Consider the following 19,513-nt stretch of genomic DNA (forward strand, 5'->3'; position numbering starts at 1 on the left):
ATCTAAAGTAAAAGTATCATTATTCATAAACCAAGAGAGTGCAACAGATTTACAGGTGGTCACTTGTTTGTGGATATTTTAGCCTACAAATGAGACTTGCCCACCTTGCTTAACCGCTCAGTTGGTCCTTAAGGTATGCGTTTGTACATGTACTCCTACAATGTTTTGAATACTACTGCTATGCTTTCAGTCATGTATTTATATAATCAGAAATGTTTATTTTTGTTACCCTGAAAATAACACTTATATCTAGACGGCACAACTGTAACGAATGCTGAGAGCACATAACGCCTGTGCCATGGTGCTGAAAATAACCATACATACTGGTGTTATAGAAAAAAAAAAAAAAAAACATGACTGAAAAATCACAGAAGGAAGCCAGACAGATAAAAATGTATTAAACAAAAGCACGAGGGTGTTTAATGTCAGTGCAATAAAAATATCTGATGGGGAAAAACTTCTTTAAAAGGGTACATAAATGCTACTTTCACCCAATAAACAAATAAAGTCCCCTTGTTAAGAGCAAATAACTATAAAAAAAAATAAAATATATTTTCATAAGTTCAAATGTCTAACGGCAAATAAACATTTTTATTTTACACACACTCAAAACATAATGATTGTATAACTTAGTAGAAGACCATTCACAAACAGAAATGACCATATTTCTATCCAATAGCAAACATTTCACAGCACAGGCATCTACACGCTGCAAGAAACTTTTCTTAAAAGTTGCCTTCTCTGTAAAGGTAATATATGGCCCCCTTGTGGGGGCCCTAGAAACATCATGTTGCCAACTGCTTTACTAATAAAGATATAGAAGGTGCTAGAAAATAGGATACCAGGGGGTATAGTTTTTAGAAGTGGAGATGTTGCCCATAGCAACCAATCACATTCTAGCTATTAACATTTAACTAGCACCTTCGAGAAGATAATAGCTAGAATCTGATTGGTTGCTATGGGGCAACATCTCCACTTCTAAAAACTCTCACCTTAGTAAATACACCCTCAGAAGTTTATAGAACAACAAACCAGCTTGTCTGCAAAGAGTAACAGATCTCGTAACAACGTGTTAATCTTGAACTGCTAATAGATCCAGTAGAAGGACCTTCAGCAATACTGTATGTGGAGAGACAATGTATATAAAACATAAGGGTTATTAACACATTATTGGTGCTCTTTTGTAACAAAGAAATGCCCATCCAACGACAGCCTCATATATAATACTAGATGGCTCTCACTAGGTTAAACAAAGATGGGATGAAAATAGGTCTGCATAAAATATTTGACATAACTAAAAGTTACAGAGGCACAATTTTGTTTCCATATAAAGCAGATGTCAAACGCTATTATGTAAGGGAGGGGGATGGGTTTATTCCATTGCACCACGGTTCTGGGTTTTTACAATCACAGCTAAGTGGAACAGGTGTGCGCAAGAGGACAGGAGCACTAGGATCCCTAGTGAATTTGTTAATAATGCATTTAATAATAATAATGAAAAAAAAAAAGTAAAAAAAATGTTGTGTTCTATTAGTTGCTACAGTGAGTAGTAGGTCACACAGACTGGTAAATTTTCTATGCAGGGTGAACGCTCATTTAAAAAGTGGGGCAGAGTTACCCTAAATTCTCTACCTGCGTCATTTTCTCTTCGATCTACTTCATCGTAGACATCCATAGCCAGCTCCTCAAAGAGCCTGTTACTGAGCTGTGAATAAACAGAGTGCCTGGTTAATCAGGAGGAAGCAACGGGGAGTGGGAAAGTGTCTATCAGAGGATGGAAAACAGGATGGAGAAGAGCTAGATAAATAGATAATCACAAAGCGTAATTGCCCAGCTTTAGATGGAGTGACAGCTCTATAATTACAGTGGATTGGTGCACTAAGTGATTAAAGAAGGCAACAAAAATGCCACTCAAAATAAGGCAGCAAGAAACCTTGATATATGAGGGTATGGGATGTGGATGTAGAGATGATCACCTCTGTAATATAATATAAGGGAAACAGCCTACAATTTGATGAACACAGAGAACACGCCTTACACTGACTCAGAGAACTTACAGCCTGAAGCTTCTTTTTGGCAGCTTTTGCGAGCTCGGACAGGTCCAAACTGTAACACAAAAATATAAAATTAACATACAGCAATGAAACCATATTAGCTGAAGCCATTCAATACTATGATGAGAAGAACAGAGGACAATAGACTGGTCATCAGCTTTTAAGGCACTTGTGTGAAAAATGGGTGTGGTATAAAAGATAGATAGTTAAAAGATAGACCGTGTCTATATAGACACCAGATGTTAAGCTGGGTACACCACTATACAATATGTGTACCCAGCAATGGGACTACCGACCCCCCCGCCGACGAGCCGACATAGCGGGCAGCCGAGTCACACGAGATGATCCGGTGCCCGCCCGCCCAATATATCCGCCCCTGTTGCATCCCGCTGCATGGGGTCGTCAGTCACATCATCAGGTTGAGCTGCATTTAGGGACTTGCCGATGCAGCTGACGACCCAATGGGAGCGTGCAACAGCCGACACAGTGGTTGCATACTACACGTTTTGACGATTTGAACGATATGTCGTTCCGATCCATTGGCTTTAGACAGGCAATAGGTCGACACACTAGAGGTCGACATGTACGAATGGTTGTCATGGTCAAAATGTAGACACGAAAATGGCCGACATAAAATGATCAACACTTTTTTCTTCTAACACTAATCTTCACCCTAACCCCCCACTTTGATGACTAACCCTCCCTCCTGGTGCCTAACTCTAACCGTCGAGGTAAGTGCCTGACCCTCCGGTAAGTGTCTAATCATAAACTAACCCTAAAAATAACAAAAAAAGTAATGTGTCAACCATTTGTGTGTCAACCATTTTCATGCCAACCTTTTGACCATTTGTACCTGTGGACTTCTTCCATGTCGACCTTTAGTGTGTCAACCTTTTGTCCCTGTTGCCTGTCTATTATCTGGTGTCTATCTAGACATTGTCGACCTTTTAACTGTCTATCTATAGTCTGGTAACCGCAAAAAATCTGCAACAGCGGCCAATTTCATATTTACAAAATAGCACATCAATATACCGTATCATGAAGACGTAAGTAGCAACACAATACAAAGACATGGTCTGGACCACAAGGGCAGGAAGAACCTGTAGTATTCACATTCTCAACAATTATACAAAAGGGGGTAGTTAGTTTAGTGTTAAAATGACTGACTTCATAGTATTGTATTTTATTTTTATATTTTTTCACCCCCAGACAGACAGTAAATGTAAATTGATAGTAACTGAATCTTATTGTAACTAGCAGCAGTTATTATTGTATCAGATGCATTGCTCCTGGAGCTGTTACAGCACAGGATGGGTTGTCATACGCATGGCCGGCGGTTCAAATCCCGGCAGCTGCAGCCCGACAGAGGAGGAAATCCCGATCGTCCTAAAGGTAAGTATAAACTAACCTAATTCTACCCCCTAACCCTCCTTTAAGGTGCCTAACCCTAACCCCCCCCCCCTGTGCCTAACCCTAATCCCCCCCCCTTCCCCGCTGCCTAAACCTAAGACCCCCGGGATTGCCTAACCCCCCCTTCCCCTGGCCTGACCCTAATCTCCCGCGGGGGTGCCTAACCCTAAACCTACCCCCCCTCCGCAGCTGTCTGCGCCCGGTGTCCATTTGATCGGGATAGCGGGCGCAGGTCTCCCGGCGGCGGTAAAATGACAGGCGTCTATATTTAGATGCCTGTCACTTAACCCTCGCCGGAATTAAGCAGTCGGGAAGCTGGCGGTCGGCATTGCATCCGCCGGCTTCCCGAACGTATACCTGTCAGACATAGCATTTCATATTAAGGTCTAAGGGGCTGAATTTAGTTTAGACAAATTAAAATCTTTAAACAAGTGTAAACCAACTGCAACAGTATTTGTTCCACCAAGTCACTGAGCTTCCATTAACATCATATCAACATACTTTGCCTTAGATGAATATAGCTCTATAATTAAAGTTGCTGATGGATGTAGCTTTGAAAAGTAACTATGTTGCAACTACAACAACATTCTTCATACTTGTATTTAAAAAATAAATAAATAAAAACTAGATTCATTTGCAGCAGAGCGCATACATTGCTATTGTGTAATGAGGTGTCTGAACAGGCATGTAAAATATTTAATAGACTTAACTATATAATAGTACATATCACTTTTTCTGTAAATGTCTTATTTATTATTATATATTCCTAACAGACATCTTATTAAATAAAGAAATGAAAAGAGGATATTCGGTATCCGGATGGTACATAGACAGTCAATAGATAGACACCAGAACGTAGACAGTGAATAGGTCGACAGGGTTTAAAGGTCGACGGTGACAAAAAAAGGTTTACATGCAAATGTTCAGCACAAAAAAAGGTTGACACGTGGGTTTTTCATGATTTTTAGGGTTAGGTTGTAAAATGGGGACATTTAGGGTTAGGCACCAGGGGGAGGGTTAGAGATAAAATATAAAAAATGTGTTGGCCTTGTCAGTGTTGACCTTTTGACCCTGTCTACCTAAGTTAATGTCGACCATTTACCTATCTACCTTTTCGCCCTGTCAACCTATTGATTGTCTACCTTCTGGTGTCTATCTATTGACTGTCTATCTAGATACTATCTATCAATCCACACCCAGAAATTCTTCAGGGCAGATAGGACCAAAAAAAAAAAGATAATCCAGTGTGCGGTGTCTTTCACAATTGGTTTGGAATATTAATCAGTATTTATTTAGCTCACCTATTAAAAGTGAAAAAAAAAATCATGAAATTATGACAGATTATCCCAATTGATGACCTAATATATGGGGGCATCCTTTGTGGTGTGCAATTGTTACTCCACAAAATAAATTTATTTATCTATCAATCACCAACCAGGTTGGTTTTACCTTTTAAATTATTGCCGCTTTAAAAATACGGGTCAACTCGCTAGAATCTTGCCCGTGCACAAGGTATTAGGGCTCAGTCTTCTTCAGTTGAAATGTGTTAGGACTTTGCTAGATACCTTTTACCAAATTGATTCAAAAGATCACTGCTGGTTCTCTCAGATACAGTATGTGATTTTTTTTTTCTATGTACGCATTTTTTCATCCTCTACTTTGGCTGACATAAAATTGTTGTTACCTATTACATATAGAAAAACGTAGTCATTTCATGGTTATGAACTGTTTGAGACTTCCAAATCTCTAGGGAACATGTATATGACCAGTTATGGGTTTACAGATAAGCTTACACTATATTCTGGTATGAGCTCACTTTTCGGATATGAGCACTATTTACTTTACCAATTTACTTTATAACTACTACACCTTGTAGACACCTTGTCTTCCAATCTGTATATATCAATTATTATTGTTTTTGGACTCCAGATGGCACACCATAAGATTAGGAAATGCTATTTCTCACCGTAGAAAGGAGAGCACATTACACTTTATGGGGAAGAATATTTCCAATAAACCCTACACATTATCCTCATGTAAATGATAAGAAACAGTGTAATCTGGAATGAACAGGAAATTCATACAAAGAACTAAATTTATCATTTGATGACTTTTTTAGGTGATAGGTGAGCAGCACATACGGATTAACATTCTGAACAAACTGTAAAATACATTACACGTCAAATCTTCTATTTTGATCCAATCCACGCTATGGGATATCCTACTGTCAATTCCAACCCCATAGGAGAATAATAAAAATATGAGATATGGTAAGAACTTACCCTTGTTATCTCTATTTCTACGAAGTCCGTATTGTCCCACTGTATACCTTGGGGGTTATAGGCGATGGCGGACACACATCGGACACCTCAGAAGTATTCAGCCTCCCAGGATGCACTGGGGTCCCTCTCCTATACCCCGCCCCCGAGCCAAGGCATCTCAGTTACGTAATAAGCCATAGGCCGGAGGAGGAGAAGAAAAAGTGAGAAGAAAGTCTGGAACACACAAGAATCACATTCTCACCAGAAGGAGACGGAAAAACCGGTGACCAGATTAAAGCCCATCTGCAGTACAGGTGCAACAGGGCGGGAGTCCTGTGGAACCCTATGGACTTCGTAGAAATAGAGATAACAAGGGTAAGTTCTTACCATATCTCATATTTTCTACTTCAGGGTCCATAGGGCATCCACAGGATACCTTGGGGATGTCCCAAAGCAGAAAGGGTGGGGACGCTCCTGTCCAGAAAGGAGAAACCGCCACCCGAAGGAAGCATCCTGAGAGGCAAAGGTATCAAATGCATAATACCTCACAAAGGTATGGACAGAAGACCATGTGGCTGCCTTGCAAAGCTGAACAGCAGAGGCACCACGGCGAGCTGCCCACGAAGGACCCACAGACAGAGTAGAATGAGCTTTAACAGAGGACGGTACAGGAAGGCCCTCATGAGTGTAAGCCTCAGAAAACGCCATGCAAATCCATCCTGCCAAAGTTTGCTTAGTGGCAGGCCAACCCTTCTTACGGAAACCATAGAGGACAAACAAGGATTCCGACTTCTGAAATGGATTGGTACGGTCAACATAAATCCTTATAGCACCTACCATATCTAATGAGGCCTCACCAGCTGGGAGGTCTGGGGAATTAAAGGCCGGCACTATAATTTCCTCATTAATGTGGAAACTAGATACAACCTTAGATAGGAAACCAGGGCGAGTGCGAAGCACCGCTCTGTCCCTATGAAAAATCAAAAACAGAGGGCGACACAAGAGAGCCCCCAAATCTGACACCCTTCTGGCCAAAGAAATGTTCAGAAGAAACACCATTTTAAATCCACTGAGCCCAGTGGTTCAAATGGAGGTCCTTGGAGAGCCCTCAAGACCACAGCCAAATCCCAAGGAGCCACTGGTGGAACAAAGGGAGGCTGAATGCGAAGGACACCTTGCATAAAGGTGCGGCCATCAGGAAGAGTAGCAATCCTACGCAGAAACCACACTGACAGGGCAGAAACTTGCACCTTCAGGGAAGCAAGGCGAAGACCATGATCTAAGCCCATCTGTAGGAAATAGCCAAAACCCTGGATATCCTAAACACCTGAGGATCAAAGCCTCTAGGGCGACACCATTCAAAGAAAGTATGCCACACTCTGTGTTAAATTCTTGCAGAAGCAGGCTTCCGAGCTCTGAGCATGGTGTTTTCTACAGAGCTGGAAAAACCCCTGGACCTTAAGAGGGACCACCCCCCCCCTCTGAAAAGGTGATCAGACTCCGAGCCGGGCACCTACGAAACTGAGATGCCTTGGCTCGGGGGCGGGGTATAGGAGAGGGACCCCACTGCATCCTGGAAGGCTGAAAACTTAACTCTGAGGTGCCCGATGTCTGCCGCCATTGCCTATACCAACCAAGGTATCCAGTGGATACCTTATGGAATCTGAAGTAGAAATGTATCCTAATCTCCCAAAAATTCGAACTTGGACTATCTATCTCAAACTAAGGTGCCTATAAACTAAGCCTTGGAGAGAGACAAGGTACCAACCAATCAGCATCTCTCACTTTACATGCTGTGTTTGAAAAAATTACAGTTAGGAGCCAATTGTTAAATGGGGCCCAGAGTATCAACCAATGAACCTAAATACCAGTGGCGTATATAATTTAATATCGCAGAGATACAAATAAATATGTCACTGTTATTCAGCATTCCTTACCCCCTCCAGCGAGGTACAGTGTCATCTCCTCATCGGCAGGGTCCTCCGCTCAGCTGCTGGCAGCCTATCACTACCAGCAGCGGAATACTTTGACATGCGCGACGCTCAGTCTGTGCATGTGCATGACTGTTTAACCCCAGAGGGGACAGCAGTGTCTGGAAGGCTTTGTTGAAGCCGAAAAGGCTGCTGCTGGGTCCCCATTGCCAGCAATGGGGACCACATTGAGCTTGCCATCTTTAGATACAGTGAGAAATAGCTGACATCTTAGATTACAGCTGTTTGTTAAATACAGAAAGGATGACATAACCCCTTTAGCGAGTGCTAAAGGAGTTATGCATCGTTGTTAAATGGGGCCCTTTATCTCCATCCACTATATCTCTATCCAAGGCTTAGGACCTCATTCAGAGCCGGACGCTATTTCCGCTCGCTCGTTCCGCTGGCTATTCAAATGAACCGTTCGCTCTTTGCGGTCTGTTCACGCCTCTAGGTCTGAACGAGCGAACCAAACATGCGGTCGTTTATTGGAAAACTACGCCCCCTGGCCGCTCGCATCCTACGTCATGTCCGCTATTTATTAGATTAATCGAGTACATCGACCAGCGTATGAACTGCTCGCTATTCTTGGGGTTGGTTTTTGCTACCACAATCTTGCAAGCAGTTCTGGCTATAAAATAACCCAGTGACGTGGTCAATGACGCTGCTGTATTAATTATGCACACCCATAAAGCGCCCGTTTTGACCTTTAAGCACGCCTGCGTTTGGATCTCCACTCCCCGTTTTCAAGCACCTTCCCCTGTTACCACCCACATACGCCTCCTCCTGTCACTCAAAATAGCAGGCATTCGCTATTTAGCGAACAAACGAATTACGGACGCACTGACTGGTTCGCGCATGCGTATTACAATCCGTACGCATGCGCAGTAGTGCAAACGTTGCTCGGAACGAACGAGCGGCCGCTTACGAGCGGCTCTGAATCAGGCCCTTAGTACATAGACCCCTCAAAACTTTTTGTTCCTCAATGTGTGGCACTGATCTCCTCTCCCCACAATCATTCTGGCTAGCGACTAGATAGCATGATTCAGTTTGGAAAGAAGTCTAAATGCAGTCTTCAATCCTGCCCATACTATTCCTTTCATTCTGGCACACAGGCATGTGGCTTTGAGTTGTGGGTCAGCATTCAGTTAAACCCAGTAACTAACTTAGTTATGCATTAACACACATGCACGTGTTTACAACAGTATGTACAGCTTATAATAGGTTCTTACAGCTCAGTAGGTAATGATTATTGTCGGTATACTGTGGCTGAATAAGGGATTCTACTAATTGTTACATGTTAATCCCTAGGGACACAGCATTGTTAGCAAATGTATTGTACAACTGCCAGGACAATTCATAGTTGCCTGGAGACCCAAACTTGTGATAGAGTCTTTAATCCATCACAAGCTGTCTTTTGTTGGGGATGTCTATGTTTCACTCAACTCCATATGCAATTAGCCATACAGAAATTTGTCACATAGAGCCCTGCATCTCACTATACCACAATTCAGATCAAGACCCTTACAACAATTAACATGTTGGAGCCACAGTTCACATTTATCATTTGGACAGTTTGCAGATCGCCAAACACAATTAAAACTTTGTATGTGGCTACACAAGCTACACATTCAGCAGTGCTTCTACATATTCATTAGACGACTTTGTGTCACAACTGACAGGGACTTGTATAAAATAAATTAAAAAGGGTTTGTATTTTTATATACAAATAAAAAAAACTTTAAACCCACTAAACAACATGTGTAAAGTCCTCTCTACAGAAGGTACAAGAGTTACCAAGACCCCTCACACCCTTGTTTGCTGTCCTCTCTGGGCATTAGGGCCTACACACAGGGATGTCGAGGAAGAGGTGGTGGTGGTGGGGGGGGGGGGGGGGGGGGGGGGGGGGGGTGGGGAGTGGATACTAAGACCTGGGCCCTGGACTGTTGGATGGCCCCTGCAGGGGCCCAGGCCAGCTGATGAGGGGGGACAAATGTCCCCTTTTGCAGCTCATGTCGCCATAAAAAAAATCCTAGAGGGGGCTAGGTCACACCTCCCAGATTTGGTCATGCCCCCTCATGGCTGTGTCAGCGGCCATGCCTGTACAATACTGGAAGTAAGCAGGACTGAGGAAGGGTCAGGAAGGTAGTAGTTTGGATTGTTGCGGTTGCTTGTCCAGTCAACTGCCCCTCAACACCCTGGGTCAGTAATACCACTCAGTCCTAAAACACAGCAAGTATAAAGATTGAGAGGTGAGTAATTAGCTAAACATATGGAATTAAAAAATGAATGTGTGTTCATTATCTCTTTAGGATGTAAGCTTTTTGATGAAGGCTCTCATTCCTAATGTTTTAGGCTTGCAAAAATGTTAAAACCAAGCAATTGTTACAATGCCCCGTATACATTGCTTTCCCTATACACTATACAGAAGGACTTATAAATATATGTTCGGAAAAAGTCTGAGACTCCTGTACTGTATAGAAGTCTATGTAAAGCTGAACATCCAACTTATATCCCTAATTATTTTTTTTACTCTAATCGTTGATGATGCAACATTCAATGTAGAAATGCCGATTCATATGAAACCAATAATAATCCAAGTCAGTTGAGACTGTACGGGTGTTATCTTTATTTACCTAAATGTATAGATTGTGGTGCTATGATGTCATTATACATTCAGCAATGAAAATAAAATGTACACCGAGTCCTTTTTGTACAGAAATCTGCAATAATGACTCTGTATTTATAGAAAAACAAAGTTTAGGGCTGTGCCATGTAAGAGGAGGAGAAGGAAGACGGGATAGAAAGCCAGTTACGGGTGTATACATCGAGTAGTTTTCCTGCCATAGATCTCAGTCATCAAAACGTTGCTTGCTCATCAGAATGTGGCTGTCAATAATAATAAGTGTAAAATCTTTCAAAGATTAAACAGTGCTCTTTAAGTAGGGCTTAGGGTATGTAGATGGGTTTTTTTAATTAGCACTGTCTCTTTAAATGATTTCACAACATATATTTGTGCTATACATGTACATGTTGGGATAACTATTGTTTCTTTAGAAAATGTTGAAAACTTTTAATGTTTTAAATGAATTATTATGCATTATGGTATGAACACAGGGTCATGCTAACAGAGATTGCAGCTGCGGAGGTCCAACCCGCTCTCAGCAGTAGACAACTTCTCACCTACTCCAGCTTACGGAAGCTCCCTCTAGTCAAGCTGTGGCTTCTGTCATAGTAACCAACAGGAAGCATGTGATATATTATTATTGTAGTCAGCTTCCTATTGCTTATTATCAGCAGCCAGATCAGAAGAGGGAGCTTAAGAAAGTCGATAGAGATGAAATGGTCTGCATCATGTATATGAAGGCCCTTACAGAATTTGACTACGAGTTCTACAAAAGTTTAGACACCCCCTACATATAAGACTCTCCAGAGTTGCCATTTCTTATTCAACCACACTGCTGTTCAAACATTTACTTTGCTCTGATTATAGAACATATGACAATATAAATAAATAAATCAATGTTGCTTTATCTGGAAATGAGTTGGGAGTTACAAAAAAAAGAATTAGGAAGAAATGTCTGCTGTATTTTGCTGCTCTTTGAGCTTTCCCCATGATAAGTTGTATTATTATTATCATTATTATTATTATTCCTCTTTGTTTATACACTACAACAATAGACCTATACAGTCGGTGTCCCTACCTGATCCCCCACCACTATCGAGATGCATCCATCAACCATGTCTATTTTGGGGGAGTGACTTGGGTAATAAAGTCCTTGGGTGCATATCCCCCTCTAAATATCAATTATTCAAGTGTGGTTTAGAAAAGGAAAAACACAGTAAGAGAAGAATGGTGAGCACTGTAATGTTTATAAGGCATATCTAGTTCATTAAGGGCTGTCAGGAACCATTTATCTGTCTGATTAGTCCCAGGATAAAAGAATGACAGGTCATTGTCGGCTACAAGTCGCACAGTACCTCTGAGGCACACCCCTGGGACGAGTTCTACATCCAATGCAGCACAAGAAGAAACAGGAGAGAGACAAGAGATTAGACAGCAAGATATTATTACACATAAAGATAGACAAAATCATTCAGAGAAGCATTACCATGGAAATGACAGTAAGAAAATTTAGAAGTGTGAAATGAACTATGCGTTTTACATAATATATTTTTTATATATCTCTATCCACACAGTGTCTGGCACTCCTATATTCTAATGCAACTTGCCCGGTTGCCTTTCCTCAAAAAAAAATGCCGTCCATTACTTGTGTATATCACACAAGTAATGGACGGCACTCAGTCTAATATCTTATGTAAAAATAATCTCCAAGCCTCAAGGAGTAGGTCAATGTTTCAGGGTGCAAACCCTTTATCAAGTCTTGATAAAAGGGTTTGCACCCTAAAAAAATCGACCTACTCCTTGAGGCTTGGAGATTATTTTCACATAAGATATTAGACAGAATTCCATCCATTACCAGTCTGATTATATTATATTGTCTTGATAAAAGTATTACAACACTGAAACGTTGGCATCAGTAGCAAAATAGTGCAGCATATATTTATATTATATATACACACACACACACATATACACACACACATATATATATATATACGCACACACACATGCATACACAAATAGTTTCAATATTTGAACTGTCTTACTCAGAACTATATATTAGACATGCCAACAGCTCCCGACCAAGGCGCAATCTGTTAATTATCCGTTTAACCAAAACATAATATTTTTTGTAAGAGTTCGACATTAAACAAAAACTTTACTTTCCTTATGTTAAATTTCTCTAAAGTTCTGTTACGTATGGTATTGTATCCAAACATTTATGAAATGTACAAATTTATTTCATACAACTTATAATTACAATTTCTTAAAAATAAAAATATCTCTTTAAACAAGTGCATTTTGCAATCATACAAATTGTAAGTTGAATATTGAGTAGGATGAAATACTATAATTTACATTGCGTCATCGCCGAAATAGATGAATTATTGTATAGGATTGTTTTTTGCATAAATGGAATCTCACAATGAAAACACAATTGCACATGACTTATGACAGCTTGTAGTTTATAGACTCCACCCCATGGGGGAGCTCCTGTAACAGTAATAGTTGGCTAGTGATTAGCACAGTCAAGACTGCAGTGAGTCCATTCTGCATAGGTTATACACTGATGTTAATGGTACCAATTAATGTCGAATGGGCAGGGCTAAGGAAATAAGAACTGCACTGTTCTTGGTTTTATATCTGAGAGTATTTCTGAAAAGTGAAGATAAATCTAAAGGCGCAATTTTCCGAGGCTCTCTACAGATTAGCAAACTTATTATCTGCAATGTATTATTATAAAAAGTACTATGGACACTCCCTGTTCCACTCAAACATGATTGAAGATTACAGGTCAATGCACTTTGTTCTTGTATGAAAGAACTCTGAATGTTCTACCCATTTTCTGTACAGTTTCCAACCCACCATTTAGGCTATTTCCTTTAGACGATATTGTGATCTTTGTGCACCTGACTGAATAGTTTCCTACTCACAGCAGGACGCAGCCAGTTCTTTACCTGTTGTGGTACTCCAGGGTACGCAGTACCGACATTTTTATTGTTGATGTTGTCTAAAGCAGTGTACACACTGAGACAATGGACATATCGTAACATAACGTGCATCTCGTGCAGTATGTATGCACGCTCCCATGTTGTCAGGTTTGATGTACTGCACATCAAACCTGGCAATGACGCTTGCGGCCCCATGCATGTTAATGAAGGACAGGACGAGTTCCATCGTTCATTACATCTTTCTAATGTGTACCCGGGATACGATGTCGGCCCATCTGCCGCCATATTGTTCCGGTACACATCGTCTCAGTGTGTACCCACCATCATTTCTCATTTTTAGAACTAGTTCCAGAAGCAGGCAGAAATGAGTGAAATAATTTCAGAAATGAATAAAATAAGTATCCACACACTTATCCAGAGTGTGGAAGCTGTTGTTTTGCCTTGTAACTATAACAGAGTACTGTCACGCATTTCTGACTACCGTCCTCTTCTTTCATATACAACTATTATTTTGGCATGTCTGCTACAGTGATTCTTTAAATCACATTACTCACTTCATACTTTCATTTTAAGTGAAGATCGTGTTAAATAATTCCTTCTTTGTAGTATTCACACACAGCACAAACCTGAATAATAAAGTGCTATATACTTTGCCTGTAACACAGCATGTAAGAACAGAAGCTGGTAAAATGTAGCAATTATGAGGAATATTTTCCATTATAATGCAGCATTGATAAAGTAGGCATTATCCAGCCCCGTGATGCTGGACACAGCCATTTGGAAAATGTAACACTGTGCCAGGTAGCAGCAGCATTATTATAGTTCAAAACCCTGTCATTTCCTTTATCTACCCCTGCCATGATAACTACCCACATACAGGAGGTGTATCTGATGCTCCTGACTCTGAAACAATGGATGTTAGTGGTTTGTACAGGAATGGGTAAGCTGCCTCTACAACAAAACACAAGCAATCACTGTACACAATGAATACACACCTAAACAATCTACAATACAATATACAGAAGCAGCTATAGAAGGCAAAGGTGTGCTCCGCCTGTTTAGTTAATATGTGCTTGTCTGTAATGGAATTTATAACTAGATATACAGTATCAAATGTGGATTTATATTCTCATCTCCAGGTTGGGTACCGACGCCTGCATCCCGACAGGGTTAGGATACCGATACTTGTCGGTCAGTATCCTAACCCTCTGTCTACCCTAACTCTCCCTCCCCGATGCCTGAACCCAACTTCCCCCCTAGTGCCTAAATCTAACCTCCCCCCTCCCCGCACCCTAAACCTAACCCTCACCCTAACCTCAGAACTTACTGTCAGTATGCTGGCACCGGGATTCTGACAGATGTCGGTATTCCGGCGCTGGCATTCTAAGCACCGGCATCCCAACTGTCGGGATTTTGACCGGATCCCTCCTATCCAGTTAAACTACACAAGAGACTTTCAGTAGATCTCTTGCGAGCAATTTAAAGTGCTTACCATCAATCGCCCATTTTCCAACTGTGTGGTTCTTATAGGACGATATACTGTATACACAGGCAAAAAGTAACACCTATACATATATGAAGACAAGCCACTAAACCTAAATGGGGTTATGCCAACCACTCAGAAATATAACCATAGAACCCAAGAAGTAAAGATAGTGTCAAAATAATAAAATCTATTATTAATTTGCATATACAATATATAGAGCAGAAGAGAGAGTAAGACCATAGACCGCTATCTTGCAAAGCGCTGCTTCAGTCTCCAGCTGATCAAACAGTCGTCCTATACTGCATGAATCTCACAATATGTGTCAGTGATCATCCTTAAAGACTGTAACTACATCCAATACTTGGCCGCTTACCTAATGGCCCTGAAGAAAGTCAGTTGTACTGAAACAACCACCTGGTGCTTGGTGGAGTAGCACTCATTTGTTTCATATGTCGCCACTGCTGGTTTGTCCTTTGGATAAATGCATTAGGGTTTATTTATTTATTTCTAGGAGCGCATCCTACCTCTGCATATCTACAGCTATATAAATACACATTAGAAACCAGATAATCCAAATGCCAATTACACTGTACAACAAATTAATACTTTTAATTTGTTTCCTTTCTAAAAATAGTCAAACATTACCAATTTGAGGTCAAGAAAAACTAAAATGATTTCAGAATGTTTTTACTAGCTCTATTTTTTGAGCTACACTACTTGCACTATACTGTATGTACATTAGTAATATAGTCATAGTGAAAAGCTATTTTAAAATAATCTGATATTTTCTTTATGGAAAATAAATAACAGTTGTTTTAATTCAATCAATCACAAATAAGAACACAAAACGAAACGAACATACAGCATACGAAACAAACATACAGCATACGAAACAAACATACAGCATACGAAACAAACATACAGCATACGAAACAAACATACAGCATACGAAACAAACATACAGCATACGAAACAAACATACAGCATACGAAACAAACATACAGCATACGAAACAAACATACAGCATACGAAACAAACATACAGCATACGAAACAAACATACAGCATACGAAACAAACATACAGCATACGAAACAAACATACAGCATACAAAACAAACATACAGCATACGAAACAAACATACAGCATACGAAACAAACATACAGCATACGAAACAAACATACAGCATAGGAAAGTACTATCTAATATAGTGGCCTATTCATGGGGGTGCTTTCTCTTTGCTTGTCGCTTGTACTCCTCACCTGGGGCATCTCTTATCACTGTCCAACAGTAGTGATCACCTACCCCGATATCTTTGTTCCATTGCTGAAATGTCTTGGTGGAATCGCTCACTATGCTTGTCACTCAGTGCACCACAGTTATCTTGTGTGGGTAATCCCGTGAATCGCATATATATGAATAGGGGAGGGGACAAAAAACTGATTAATTTAATTGGGTCATTAGGTCCCGCCCCCTCTGCGCGTAACGCAGATTGCTGGTAAGATTCTCTCCATTCTGCCCACTTCACTAGGAATACCCCTACATCGTCATAAATGGGCTATATCTCGGAACTCAGAGCTAACAGAGTTTTAAATGTCATATTCATTCTTTGCATGCTGAAATCAATTAGAAGTAACTATTTTCACATCGGAAACATTTTCATTGTTGTGCAGTGTTATCCGAACATGGTCTACAGAAGAATCAAAAATAAGGTTGCTATTTCATTAACTTTTTTTAGTATTGTACAGTATAATGCTTCATTTCCTTATTTTCAGTCTCATCCGTTATTTATCCGATGGTATAAATAATATATTAATAGAATGTATTTTATTAGCGCTACCTTTTCTTTTTCTGCATTATGTTTAAATCTCTATGTAATGCTACCATGGTCTTCAATGCCGCAATTTAAATGGGTCGCGTGAACTTCAAGCGAATCATTGGGCAAGTGCTTTTCTTCAGGGTCGGAAAGGCTACTCTCTGTGTGAGCAGTGTAAAGGAGCACAGGGTTTTTAACATGAGTAATCCCCTAAAATTTTAAATGCTGAAAACTAACATTTACTGTGTAGTTTAAGCTATAAAGGGATTTTGCACTTAAATTTTGTATTAAAGAAAAAAAAAACTCCTTTCCATATAAGGGTAAATTTAGGGGAAAACTCACTGTCATTTGCTGATTTAGCAGGGTTCCAGGCAAGCCGGACCTCTGCCGATCAACTTCTGCCATCCTGACCTCAGGTCTTCAATGATGAGGAGAGATCTGGTACAGTGGCGGGAATGAACAACAGCTGGTGGTTGGAGCAACAAGCCCCCTCATTGTTGTAGCCGTGGATAATTTTGTATAACCTGGTGACATACACTCACGCAGTAGCAATCCCACGTGTGGGTACAAGGAGCTTAGCAGTGGACTAAAAACAGGATGCAGATATGATTGTCACTTCCTGGTCACAACACAGACTTCACCCCCTCTGGAACCAATAGGGAAAGCAATACCCACACAACACAAAGTTCAACAGAATTTCAGTGAAAAGCAGAAATAGGAACAACTAACTGAAAATTATAGACGCGAGCTCTAAACTGGATTTCATTGTAGTCTCTGATACAAGAGTTCTATTAAAAGTAACTGTATCCTTTTAATAAAACCAAAGTCATATAACAAACAAAGTACATATAAAACTAGACAAATCTGATAAGTTAAAAGTAATTTTTTTCCAATTGAAAAAACAGCTAAATAATTTTTCCAAATTAATTTCTTTTTGTATAATTAGATTGCAAATAATGGTTTCAGTCAACTTTCAGGGGGAAAACCCCCAGAAACATTTAGTTATAGTGTTTTCATCATAACTAGCAAGGCAATCCAGCTGACATCTAACATCATTTAACAAGCCCCTCAGACTCTCACAGACCTTCTAGTTTGACTAATTTATTACAGAGCTTGGAAGTTGGCCAGCTCATACTAGGCAGACGTGTCAAACCATCATTGTGGACCGACAAGTTTAAACAATATATTTTTACTATAAGAGAAAAAGTTAATAACAAAAAATAAATAAAGCTATGACTAGCCTTTGAAGTTGTACAACTATTACTGCCTTCCTCTCTCATCGCTTCGCATCTGGCAGATCACTTTGCAAGTTCCTACACTGGCTTCTCCGTGTCCTGCATAATCCAATTTAAATGACTCACCCTTACCTACAAAAGTCCAAAGCAACACAACCCCTTTCACAGATCTCAAATTTAGAGGTAAATTTACTAAGCAGTGGATTTTCATTTTGCAGATTTTGTCTACCAAATTTAAAAGGGCAATATTATTAAATGCAAAGCAAACCTGACTTTGCCTTTATTATTATTGCCCTTTTAAATCTGGCAGGGTTTTGAAAATCCATTTTGCAAGCTGGGTACACTGGCAGATATATTGGCCGATCAATTGATCGGCCAATATATCTTGTGCCTGTCGGCCAGTGTGTACAGACGATATGTCTGTGAGCGACGTCATACACAGACATATCGCGTCGGCTGTGCTGCACAGCCGATGCCCAATGTATCTGCAGATATATTGTGCATGGTGTTGTGTGTGTATATGGCCTACCTGCCGACCACACGATTGGTTGGCCGTTCAGTGTCTTACCATGATGGGCTGGGTTATGCCAAACAACACCTGAGTCCTCGTCGTGGGAGCTGCAGCCGGCGTCAGAGTGGGATCTTCTTCAGAGGCTGGAGATCCGGACAGGTGCTCTGACAGGTGAGTTTGCAGTTGCACAGCCAGGGGGGACAAGGTGGCCGGGTTGGGACGTGACCCCTTTTTTTTTTTTCAAAGTTCCACTGTTGCAGGGACAGAGGGGGGAGCTGTGGCTTCAGTGCTTTGCGGGGAAGCTACTAGCCTCCGCCCGCGACTGTCAGGCTGTCACAGGAGGACAGCCCCTAAAAGCCAGCAGTGTGTGCTTGTGCGGCTGGCTCTGTGTAAATATTATAGACTGGCTGCTCTGACAGTGTGCCGCCGCCATCCCACCGATGCCTGTCCCCCGCCAGAAGGTTTCTGCCATAACTACGAAGCAGAGTCCGGCATTTTGCGTCCGCCAACGCCCGTCAGTGTGTGTCTGTCCCCTGCCGAATTCAGTGAGGCAAAGGACAGCGCCTCATACTGCCCGGGTGATTGTACACCTAGCTACTACAGCTGGGGGCCGCTAATTGCCCACCCCTAACCTAGCTGATCCCTGGAGCTTATCTTTACTGCTGGGGCCATTTAATTGCTGGGGCTTCCCCCCTCCCGGAATGGGTATGATATACCGCCGGCCGCATGGCCGGCGGTTCGATTCCCGTCGGGAGCAGAGTTCGAAGCAGCGGAAGCCCGACAGCGCTGGAAATCCCGATCGTGGATAGGTATCTGCTAACCTAACCTAACCCCCCTAACCCTCCTTAGGGGTGCCTAACCCTAACTTCCCCCCCAAGTGCCTAACCCTAATCCCCCCTCTAAGTGCCTAACCCTAACCACCCCCTTCCCCGCTGCCTAAACCTAAGTCCCCCGGGGGGGGTGCCTAACCCTAAGTCCCCCCCGGGAGCCCTAAACCTAACCCTCACCCCCCGCGGCTGTCCGCTCGCGGCGCTCGGCATCACTACAATGCGGGCGTCTACATGTAGATGCCCGGCATTTCACCCATGCCGGGATAAGACAGTCGGGAAGCCGGATGCCGGTATTTAGGCAGTTGCCTTCCCGATTGCTTCCCCCCCTCCCTACCTCTACTTTTTCTGTCACCAGCTCCTGCACT

The 19,513-nt window shown here is 41.5% G+C and overlaps 1 protein-coding gene across 6 annotated transcripts in view; it reads right to left on the minus strand.

The window, feature by feature from the left end:
- The window catches only part of GIT1 (GIT ArfGAP 1), a 140,594-nt gene that overhangs the window by 35,594 nt on the left and 85,487 nt on the right, over nt 1-19,513 (minus strand). For 4 of the 6 annotated variants that reach the window (XM_088477765.1, XM_088477764.1, XM_088477767.1 and 1 more), the window contains exons 9-11: nt 11,677-11,703; nt 2,058-2,106; nt 1,633-1,705 (exon numbers count right to left, since the gene is read on the minus strand). In XM_088477765.1, coding sequence (XP_088333891.1) covers nt 1,633-1,705; nt 2,058-2,106; nt 11,677-11,703 — 149 coding nt within the window. The remainder of the gene's footprint in view (nt 1-1,632; nt 1,706-2,057; nt 2,107-11,676; nt 11,704-19,513) is intronic. The other 2 variants (XM_088477766.1, XM_088477763.1) reach the window with 1 other exon arrangement.

Source organism: Taudactylus pleione, unplaced genomic scaffold (assembly GCF_031769625.1).
Source record: "Taudactylus pleione unplaced genomic scaffold, aTauple2 ptg000203l, whole genome shotgun sequence".
Taxonomy (NCBI): domain Eukaryota; kingdom Metazoa; phylum Chordata; class Amphibia; order Anura; family Myobatrachidae; genus Taudactylus; species Taudactylus pleione.